Source organism: Capsicum annuum, chromosome 7 (genome assembly GCF_002878395.1).
Source record: "Capsicum annuum cultivar UCD-10X-F1 chromosome 7, UCD10Xv1.1, whole genome shotgun sequence".
In the NCBI taxonomy this organism is placed as follows: domain Eukaryota; kingdom Viridiplantae; phylum Streptophyta; class Magnoliopsida; order Solanales; family Solanaceae; genus Capsicum; species Capsicum annuum.
Window position 1 is genome coordinate 7486284 of NC_061117.1, and position 11572 is coordinate 7497855.

At 35.2% G+C, this 11572-nt stretch overlaps 2 protein-coding genes across 13 annotated transcripts in view; one reads left to right on the forward strand and one right to left on the reverse strand.

The window, feature by feature from the left end:
• The window catches only part of LOC107852616 (putative pentatricopeptide repeat-containing protein At3g15130), a 25878-nt gene extending 18599 nt beyond the window's left edge, over positions 1 to 7279 (forward strand). For 10 of the 12 annotated variants that reach the window (XM_047415167.1, XM_047415170.1, XM_047415164.1 and 7 more), the window contains one exon: positions 5240 to 7279. The gene's annotated coding sequence lies outside the window, so the exon portion shown is untranslated. The remainder of the gene's footprint in view (positions 1 to 5239) is intronic. The other 2 variants (XM_047415171.1, XM_047415168.1) reach the window with 2 other exon arrangements.
• LOC107854657 (putative wall-associated receptor kinase-like 11) lies at positions 2172 to 5807 on the reverse strand. The gene is made up of 4 exons (XM_047415162.1): positions 4880 to 5807; positions 4271 to 4399; positions 3582 to 3976; positions 2172 to 3318 (listed from the first exon to the last, which is right to left on the reverse strand). The coding sequence occupies exons 1-4, from the start codon at positions 5805 to 5807 to the stop codon at positions 2464 to 2466; spliced, it is 2307 nt and encodes a 768-aa protein (XP_047271118.1). The 3' UTR covers positions 2172 to 2463.
• Positions 7280 to 11572: the final 4293 nt, after the last annotated feature.

Here is an 11572-nt window from a genome sequence, read left to right on the forward strand (position 1 = left end):
AATCTAGTCTTAATATCATTAAGAGATATTATTGTGTTGGATAATATTCACCACCATTTTATCTACAATCACCAGCCACCACCACTGCCACCACCACCATTGTCAACCACCACCCACCACCACTAACCACTTCCACCATCACAACCACTATTGACTGCTAATATCGCAACTAACTATTATTGTCAGTCGCTACAAAATCTACCACCTCCATTATTCTAATTATATCCACCGCTATCGCCACCACCGCCACCAACACTTTCACCATTTCCAGTGCCACCACCATCATCAACCACTATCGACCAATCCCTATTACCAACTCATCTATCACAACTAGTACCACCGCTAACTACCACTAATACATCATCAACCTCCACACATTCTTCAACCACCACTACCATTATTGTCACCGGTATCGCCACCTCTACCACCACAATAACCACTACCATTAGTACAATCTATCTCTACTAACAGCTATCTACACTATCACAGCTAATTGTGTTTTCAACTACCACCAACACATCGTCAAACATCATGCATTCATTTTTCAGTCACCGCAATCAATACCTCCAAAAAACTAACATCAACCGACTTCATATCACAACCACCACCACCGCTATCCATCGTCATTGTCATAACAGTTACTACAATACCAACTATCTCTACCATCACAACTATCACCAACAGTGGCGGATCTAGCATACATCCAGGGGGTTAATCCGAATCCCCTTTGACAAAAAATTACACTATTTATACACGGTTAAAGTTATTTTTATGTATATATAGCATATGTTGAACCCCCTTCAGCTAGTTTGTGTGTTCACTTTCGAACCCCCTTAATGAATATCTTGGCTCCGCCACTGATCACCACCAGCATTACTAGTCACTAACATCAACCATTACCACCACCATCACCAGTACAAACAGAGGCAGGGTCAAGATTTCTGCTGAGGGTGTTCAAAATCTGAAGAAAAACTCACCGAAAAAGGGTTCAACATCTACAATATATACATAAAAATCATTTTAACCACGTATTAATAATATTATTTTTCGTCAAAGGGGTTCGTCCGAACCCCGACGAACCCCCTTTACTAGGCTGGCTCCGCCTCTGAGCATCTCCACTATCACTAACAGACATAAATATTTTTCTTCAATCAAATAATAATTTTGTTGTATTAAATTAAATATTTTCTTGATATATAGTTAATTTTTTATTTGAATTATATTTTTATTATATATACAAATAAATAAATTATGCACATTTAGATGTTGAAAAATAAACCGTCTTAATCATTCCGTTTTCAGACCTAGAGACAATATCTTAATTATTCAGATGTACATTCAGATTCAGACGTTTGAATCTTAATAAAAACAAATGGAGCCTTAAACCACATCCTTATGTACTATCGAAATTAAAACAAAACATCCTTTAATTATCCTATAAATGGCATGATACATCCTTAACGAAACTAAATTTCTTCCTGGCATAATGTAGAGTACTATATCTTTAATTGCGTTTCTAGTTTCGAGATGTGTTGTAGTTTCATATGTAGAGCGGCGGGGTTGCCCTTCTATTTTACCTCCTAGAAAGAAGCAAAAATTTAAATAAAATTAATTTGACTTGAACAAAAGCTACTTGAAAAGCTGCCCTCCCTCTCAAAGGGTGTTACACTGATGAAATGATACGCCAAGAAAGTTTTCAACTATATAGCAAGACCAACTATTTTTTGGTTGGTCATTTTCCATAGGACTAACAAATTAGGCACCCCGGGCCCATGAACCCACCCGTAGATGAATGAGCCATGATTCCACTCGAATCTATTCTATAACTAATTTTATTTTTTTGATGAATCCCATTCCAAAGTGGATAAGCTATATAGTAGGTCTTGTTTTGCTTTTGATGAAAACTGGATCAAAACCCATAAACACCACTATAATAAAAGAAATTCATGACAGAAATTTTCATCATATTTACAACTTATATATTAATGCAAATCATTCTAAATCTTCATTTGATTTTGTGTCCATGTGTGCAATTACTGCAACACAACAACAACAACATGTCCAGTGAAATTCCACGAGTGGGGTTTGGAGAGGGTAGAGTGTACGCAAACTTTACCTCTACTGGTGAATATGTTTATGAAGAAAACATAGCAACTAATATTGAAAAAGTAACAACAACAAAAGAGTGCAATAACCGAAACACCATAAACAACAAATGGTGATAGAAATTAAAAGCAAGGCACTACAAGAATAAAGCTAATACTACGATAGACACCACCAAGCCTAAACCCATGAGGAAGCAAGAAAACACTCCACAACCTCCTAACCTTCTACCCTAATCCGCAACCTTCACACCCTCGTATCTAAGGTCATATCCTCGGTAAGCTGAAACTATGTCATTCCAGTCTACTCACCACTCCCCAGTGGTTGAAGGTATAAAAGTTACAAACTTCACTTTCCGTCTTAATGCATTGCATTGTGAGACATTGAGTTCTGATTATCTTCTTCAGTACAATCAGACGTACGACTACATGAACTTTCACTTTTTTGTGAAATGTTATCTTGAAAGCGCTTGGCATGAGGCATATCTTGCCTCATTTTTCCTAGTTGGTCAAGTTCAGCTGCCACCTCCTTCATGGATGGCCTTTTTCTTGCATTAAAATTTAAGCATCTCTTGGCAAGCTTGGCCACAGCAAGAATCATATGTTCATCCTCAACTTCTTTTACAATTTCAGGGTCTACAATCTCAATTATACGATTTTCTTTCAGTGATGATGTGAAACGAATGACCAAACCTGGATCTTCTGGTTTATTTGAAGTGACAACTCTTTGACTTGTTAGAAGCTCTGCAAGAATTACACCAAAGGCATAGACATCACATTTGTCTGTAAGTTGGCCTGATCGGAAGTATTCTGGATCTATGTAACCAAGTGTACCCCCTACCAATGTTGTTAAATGAGTCTTGTCAACAGACAATAATCTCGAAAGTCCAAAATCAGAAACCACTGTTCTGAAATTATCATCTAGTAATATGTTGCTTGATTTTATATCTCTGTGAAGAATGGGAGTAGAAGTACATGAGTGCATGTAAGAAAGTGCCCCTGCTATTTCTGCAGCAATTCGTAAGCGGTGATCCCATGATAATATTATAGCTGGGGGTGGAGCAAGCGGAACAATCTGATCATCCAACTCAGACTTTGAGACAGTAGGGTTTGAATTGTGACTGAGGTTTCCATGAATATGGGATGACAAGGTTCCGCTCGAGATGTATTCATAAACTAATAATGGGACTTGAGTTTCTAAGCAGCAACCAAGTACCTGTTGAAAATAGTAAACTTAAATGTTAAAAGTGTGATTAAGTGCTAAGTTCACTTGTATTTGACTTATCCTAGGTGCTTAAAGTGAGTGATTATTGTATCATCTTAAATTGTTCATTAATTATGGTTGATGTAGTAGTTCTGTTTGTAAATGTAGTGTGTTATTTTGGAAGAGTACTGAAGTTTTTCTAATGTTATTAGTGCACTTCAGGTTTACCTCTCTTTTCCATACAATTTGAAGGTAGAGAACGTTACAATGTGTACCTTGACAATGTGTCTGTGATTTATTTGGGAGAGAATGAGTATCTCATTTATAAACTGTTCAATTTGATTTTCATCCACTACATTGGACTTCTTCACAGCTACAATGCTTCCATCTGACAACATTCCTTTGTAAACAGTCCCAAGCCCTCCTTTACCAAGAATTCGAATTTCATTGAAATTGTCTGTTGCTTTCTCCAGCTCCTCTTTCAAAAAGAGCTTTGACGAAGTGCCACCACCACTTTCTCCATTTAAGGAAATACGTTGTTGCAAAAGCAATCCACCATTCCTCTTGAAAAACTTTTGTTTAGCTTTGGTTTCTTCCCTCTTCCGAAGCCATTTGCGTAGCCAGAGACAAATTGCTACCAAGATTACAAAAGCAAGTGCTGCTCCAATACCTGCTTGTGAGCAAACCAATTTGATATAAAACATAGCACAAATCCATTTTGAGAATCTAAGAAAAAGGTCTGTAAATGCAAAGTACACCTAAACTGGTGCTCCTCCTATTTTCCCTAGTTTGCCAGGCCCCTTTGTAATTTAAAACTTAGATCAAGATAACTAAAAGGATCATGAATCTATTTGACAGTTAAAAAGTGTAATGTTTCTCAAATAAAAAGTAGCAGAAAGCATTACTTTGCTTGACAAGGAAAAAAAGAAAAGAAACAAAACAAAGAAGAGAGTTTATACAATACCTAAGGAGAGTTGTTTAGCCAGCATGTGTTTCACCTTATTTTGCTCACAAACGAAACTGCCAGGCGTATTAACACAACGAGTATTGTTGGGACAACGATTCCCTTTTGGACTTGCACACTCGTTGATGTCTGTGGAAATTAAAAAGTAATTATCCATAAAAACTGAGATAAGTAACCTAGAAAATCAGACATATTACATGCTGAAATAAGTTAAAATACATTGGTAGTGTGAGATATTGTGATTTTGTTACCCCTCTGTTTTAGTTTATGTGTCTTAGCTCTACTTTGCACAAACTTTAAAAATATAAAGAATACTTTTGGATCTTGTGATATTAAACAAAAGGTTTATATAAAACACGAAAGTAACCCTTGAATCTACGAAAGTAACCCTTGAATCTTGTCGTCTTAAACACTCCATTTCATTCCTATAAGGGGGTGTTATTAAGTGTAACATATGCGAATATCATTAATTAAAAACTTATTAAATATCCGCACACGAAGATCTTCTTGAAACAGACTATGATGAAAATAAGAAACATATGTTAAAATGGAGGTAGTAATGTACGTAAGTTAAATCCCATAAACAAAAAAGAAAAAAGAAATTAGTACCTTTGCATCCATGAGGGAGGTAAGGGTTGCCTTGATAACCAGGAGAGCAATTGCATCGGTATCCCTCAGCAGGTCTAGTAGTGTCATCGACACATCTACTGTTCCTTCCACATGCATAATATTTTGGCTTTCTCATGGCTTTGTCACAGCTAACATTGTCAATTACCCAGTCCACCGCGATCCTTCCTTCATAATAATCATTTACTTTGCACTTACCAAGTAACTGAGTGATGTCAGACTCAGAACTGCCCTTTTCTACAACCAATAAATAGGTGCAATTGCTAGATGTCCACGATGTGTTCTCCGTGTTCATTGTTTGTATAGACAAACTCATCCATCTTGGTATTTTTGTAAATGCAGACTGACAACAACCATTATTCCCAGTGCAATAAGATGATGAAGCCGAAGAAGATGAAACATTTTTGGTGGCGTCGCCACAGAAAGAAGCACATCCACTTATAATATTATCTCCACTACTGATGTCTAAATCCTTGACGTAAGCATAAATGTCACACCCAATGGCTACTAAATTGTTCTTGTTGGAAATACTGAAATAACTGTCGCTGTTTGTCCAACTATATGCATCATCATAGATGTTCTTTCCAGTTGATTTGTTGTAGGGGGAAGGACCAAACTTAAGTACACCCGTGATGGAGTCCATTGATATGTGTTTCAAGAACGCATCAAGACCACGACTAAAAGCAGTGTTGTTATTGCAGCTCACTTCAAACTGTTTGTTGAAGTAGCACCCTTTTCCTATTCCAAATGGATAAGGAATGGTTAAATTACCGCATCTTTCTGGACAACCAGGCTTTGATGAAGATAATATTGCTGATGATGACCATATTCTTATAGCTGAAACTTGTGTTGTTCCTCTAGAAAGCAGCCCCATAAGAAAAACTAAAAATGACCACGTGGTAATCTGCATCTTCGTGTATACTGGTATGTAATTACTGCCTCATTCTCTGGTCGAATCATATCTTATAATGGCACAATTTCTGCAGACGTTTTACTTTCGCAATAATTGCTGCTAAGGCTTCTCCACTTCTCCACAAACGAAAAAAGTAATAACTTTACATGTGGAATCCATTATTAAAACTTATGATTGTGATCTTGAAATGTCTTGGCCCAGCATCTCTTAGATTGGAAGTATGTGGATGATTTCTCTTCACTTCTCTTTTCTTTTTTTTTTGTTTCTTTGGTTTTGGTTCTTGATATATGTGATGGCTATTTCTGTTATGTGGAATCTCTTTCTAATCGAACGTGAAACTCATGTATTGTCTTCTATTTTTGAGTGAACAGTCAAAAATATCACTTTTTTGCGAGCTCAATCCCCAGCTATCAGTTACTACCTAAAACGTCACCATCTACTCAACTAGGTGCGTTTTAAAACATAGATGATGATAGTTCAGTTGGGAAAAAGGAACAACTGATAGTTGAGGTGTGTGACGTGTGAAACTCACAAAAAGTGATAGCTTAGGTGTTTTTTTAATACCATTATCTCTTTGTTTTTCTCTCCCCATGTGAATGCAAAAAGGTATTTGGATCAAAATCTTTTTATGGTTCATATTAATGTTTGAAAAAGATCTAATTCTTGGTTTGGTCTTGTATGTGATACAAGAAGAGAGACAAGGCAGCCAGTTTTGATTAGAGGGAGAAGATCATATAAGAAAATTTCCTTTTTTTTCTCTGCATTTTCAATTCATCATTTTTGGATCGAGATGAATTTTTTTACGTGGAGTTTCTTACATCCTATTCGTAATTTGAATGATGGAAATCGTGATTGTAGCTGCAATATTTTGAGCCGCGAAGAATAGCCAGTTTTCAGTGTAATTCTTTGTTATTCTCAGATTGCTTGTTGCTGCTATTGCTACTATTGTTTCTCCTTGTTTAATATGGGTGTCGTGCAGGGGCGGAGCCACCTTTTATCCACCCTTTGACGGAAATTATACCATTGTTACGTGGTTAAAAATATTTTTTATGTATATATAGTAGATGTTGAACATCTTCCAGCTAATTCGTATGTTTACTTCTGGACCCCCTCAATGAAAATTGTAACTCCGCCACTGATGTCGTGACCATTTCAATGGACCGGGGATCCCGACCTCATATATTTACTCTTCGTGTGGCAACATCTTGATGACTTGGACTACCTTATGGATCGAGTGGGAGGAGTTACGAGGATGGAGTGCCCTTTGCCCTAAGAAATAGATGGCTTTGTCTTCAAGTCGTCGATATAATTGAGCTAATATGCGATTGTGATATATGGTACATTGAATGCACATTTCTTTACTTTGTGATGAGCTAATATGCGATTATGATATATGGTACATTGACTGCACAAGTCTTCTTTACTTTATGGTGAGCATTATTATGATATATGGTACATTGACTGCACAAGTCTTCTTTACTTTATGGTGAGCTAATATGCGATTATGATATATGGTACATTGACTGCAAAAGTCTTCTTTACTTTATGGTGAGCTAATATGTGATTATCACATATGGTACATTGGATGCACAGGTTTTCTTTACTTTGCGGTTGAGTTAATATGCTATGATATATGGTAACATTCGTGCACGAGTCTTTTTTACTTTACGGTAAACTAATATGCGATTATGATATATGGTACATTGGTACACAGGTCTTTTTTGCTTTGATATATTACTTCCCTAACTCGTTATTTAAATTAATATTTCTAATACGTATCTATAAATATTTTACTATGAACTTAGTATTACTTATATATTATCTTGAAGCCGTGATTGAAATTGAAAAGTACTTTAAATCCTGAATTCGTATATGACTACATCAATGCTAAATTCAATTATTGATATTGAAGGGTCTCTATTATTATCCCAAAAATATTTATAAGGACCATATTTTTTGATTCCTCATTAGCTTTTCCAAAATCTAATATCTTTTGGGTCAATTTTTTCTTTCAGTTAGCACATTTTGCGGTCCTAAAAAGATTTTGGAAAAAAAAAAATCTGGTTCTGTAAATATCCTATATAGTTTGATTGGTCAATTTCCAAAATCTATTTATCTTGAAATGTCGTATTTTTAGTTATGCCATTTTCGATAGTTGGTCTTCTTTTGCTTTTGATGAAAACCATATCAAACCCGATGAACACCACTATAATAAAAGAAATTCATAACAAAAATTTCCGTCATATTTACAACTTAAATATTAATGCAAATAATTCTAAATCTTCATTTGATCGGTAAAACTGTTGTAGCTTTTTTAAAAAACGACCATGTGTGGTTGATTTATATATATATATATATAAAAAAAAAATTCAATACTATCTTATTAAAATAGAAAAAAATAATTTTAAAAATAAAAAATTCAAATTAAAACGACCACAAAATTTAAAATAAACCGACCATCCGCATCCGCATCTTCATTCTCGGCCTCACCCATTCTATTATCAATATTCCATTGGTATATCCAGCTATAATCAGGTTACATCTACACAATCAAACACATTCAAGTTACAAAAGTTCACATTTCACATACCTACACTTAAAACATTTTCAAGTCACTAATTCACTTCACAAGTTACCAAACTAAACTTAATTCAAAATGAAAAGTTCACGTTTCAAGTACCTACACTTAAACATTTTGAAGTAACGAATTCACTTCTCAAGTGACCACACTTTACTAAAATCAAAATGCAAGTTCACATTTCAAGTGCCTAAATTTAAAAGAAAAGTCACAAATCCATAATTCAAGTAAGTACACTTAAAACATTTCAAGTCACTAAGTTACCTAACTAAACTAAATTCAAAATGAAAAGTTTACATTTCAAGTACCTAACACCTAAACATTTTCAAGTCACTAACTCACTTCGCAAGTTATCAAACTAAACTTAATTCAAAACACAAGTTCACCTTTCAAGTAACTACACTAAAACATTTTCGACTCACTAATGCACTTCTCAAATGACCACACTTAACTAAATTCAAAACACAAGTTCACATTTCAAGTACCTACACTTAAAACATTTTCAAGTTACTAACTCACTTCTCAAGTGACCATACTTAACTATATTCAAAACACAAGTCCACCTTTCAAGTAACTACACTTAAACATTTCGACTCACTAATGCACTTCTCAAGTGACCACACTGAACTAAATTCAAAACACAAGTTCACATTTCAAGTACCTACACTTAAATATTTTCAAGTCACTCACTCACTTCTCAAGTGACCTCACTTAACTATATTCAAAACACAAGTCCACCTTTCAAGTAACTACACTTAAAACATTTTCGACTCACTAATGCACTTCTCAAGTGACCACACATAACTAAATTCAAAACACAAGTTCACATTTCCAGTACCTACACTTAAACATTTTCAAGTCACTAACTCACTTCTCAAGTGACCACACTTGACTATATTCAAAACACAAGTCCACCTTTCAAGTAACTACAAACATTTTCGACTCACTAATGCACTTCTCAAGTGACCACACTTCTCAAGTGACCACACTTGACTATATTCAAAACACAAGTCCACCTTTCAAGTCACTACACTTAACCATTTTCAAATAACTAACTCACTTTGTAAGTCACTACACTTAACCATTTTCAAATAATTAATTCACATTTCAAATCATTATACTTAACAATTTTCATGTAACTACTCCACATTTCAAATAATTATACTTAATCATTTCCAAGTCACTACACGTAATCATTCATTTCAAGTCACTATACTTAACCACTTTCAAGTAACTAATTCACATTTCAAGTAACTACACTTAACTATTTTCAAGCCACTAGTTTACAATTTCAAGTAACTACACTTAACCGTTTTCAAGTCACAAGTTTGCAATTTCAAATAACTACACTTAATCATTTTCAAGTCACTACACTTAATAATTTTCAAATAACTTCTTCACATTTCATGTTACTTACCATGTTCAAATAGCTAATTGGCATTTCAAGTCACTATAACCATTTTCAACTCTCTAATTCACATTTCAAGTGACTAAACCTAACTATGTTCATGTCATGAATTCACATTTCAACACTAAATCAATTTCAAGTCATAAATTCACATTTTCAAGTGATTACACTTACAAATTTCAAAACACAAGTTCACCTTCAAGTAACTACACAAAACCATTTTCAAGTCGCTAATCCACTTCTCAAGTGACTTGAGCATGTGCTTGGAGAAAAACAGAGCCAATGAGGAAATTATGGACAATGTTTCTATTCCTAGTTCATGGATACTTGGAGATTTAGTTGTGGATCCAGGAAATTATGGACAATGTTTCTATTCAAGTCGTTCACCTATTGTTTCAATTTCACCTCTGTTATACTTCATCAAGTACAGAACTACTAACATGATCACTCACTTACCAACTCTAACCAATCAATAACCGTCTGGAAATAATTCAAACTCACTAATATGGTCGGTCACATTCCAAACAAAGAAATTCACCTAACAAAAAGCATTCATCCTAAGAAATCAGTTTTACGTAACAGGGCATAGAATATTCCTAACAAAAAAAATCATAAACCAAAGACTTTGTTAAGTTTGTCGTGTATTGTAACAAACCGAAATATAAGTGATCAAAGCTATTGCAACTCGCACTAGAGCAGGGAAGCAGTAGAACCCGAATATGGGTACGAAACATCAGGAAAATAATCAAGTCATATCAAGTAATTTACAAGAAGCAAAAATATGGAAATACCATCTAATTTATCTACAGCATTGACGGTGGCTGGAGGAGCTGGTAGCCGGAGGGACCGTTTGGTTGGTCGCCGTTGTTTTTGTTATTGAGGCGGTTGGCGACGGAGTCGAGGCAGCGGCGGAGGATGCATGTGACGAAGAGAAGATCTGGTGTTTGGTTCGGGTTTGTCGGTGGACTGCCTGACGGCGGCATCTATGGTGGTGACGATGACGACGAGGGAAAGGCGGCGGTGGCGGCTGATGGTCGTTTCACCGGTTCTGGTCGGTTTGCCACTGTGGATGACGGTGGCGATGGGTTCGCCGGACGGAGAGATGGAGAAAGAAAGGAAGGCAGTTGGTGGTTCACCTACGGCTAATTTAGCCGGTGGAGGCTCACCGGAGAAAGGGTGTTAGATGGTGGTGGTTGGCTGACCTTTATAGAGAGAAAAAGGAGAGGAAGGAGAGGGGTAGGCGGCCATTTTGTTGAAAAGGAGGGATTAGGGTTTGTATGAGTTTTAAAAAGGGAAGGGGGTTGAGACGATTTCAGCCGTTGGATTAGTTTTGATCAACGGCTGAGATTAAAATTATTTAAAAGAAGGTCAGCCATTGGATTTAATTTGGGGTTAAAAATTGGATTAATTTTTGGCTATAACTGCAATAAATTGAATAGAACTTAGGCTAAAATAGTTATATTATGGTAAAAATTGGGTGAAAAATTAAATAAATCAGACAAACTGATTTAATTTAGGTTGTTTGCTTAAATAATGGTAATAAAAATAACAAACAATAATAATAATAATAATAATAAAATAATAAAAATTAGATAATGTATTTACAAAATGTGAGTGAACACAATTACGTGAAAATGATTTAATAAATATTAATATCATGTAAAATATCGTATTTGAGTTAAAAAATTATAAGAAAAAATGATACTAAAATGTAATAAAAATAATTTGCGCATCTTTTTATCATGAATGTGACACGTCAGTATGTATTTAATATAA

Coding starts and splice junctions, on each gene's coding strand:
- LOC107854657 (XM_047415162.1), bottom strand. CDS start 5,807: ATGCAGATTACCACGTGGTCATTTTTAGTTTTTCTTATGGGGCTGCTT. Junction 3,977..4,270: donor GGCTAAACAACTCTCCTTAG/GTATTGTATAAA, acceptor GCTCACAAGCAG/GTATTGGAGCAGCACTTGCT. Junction 3,319..3,581: donor ATCACAGACACATTGTCAAG/GTACACATTGTA, acceptor TATTTTCAACAG/GTACTTGGTTGCTGCTTAGA.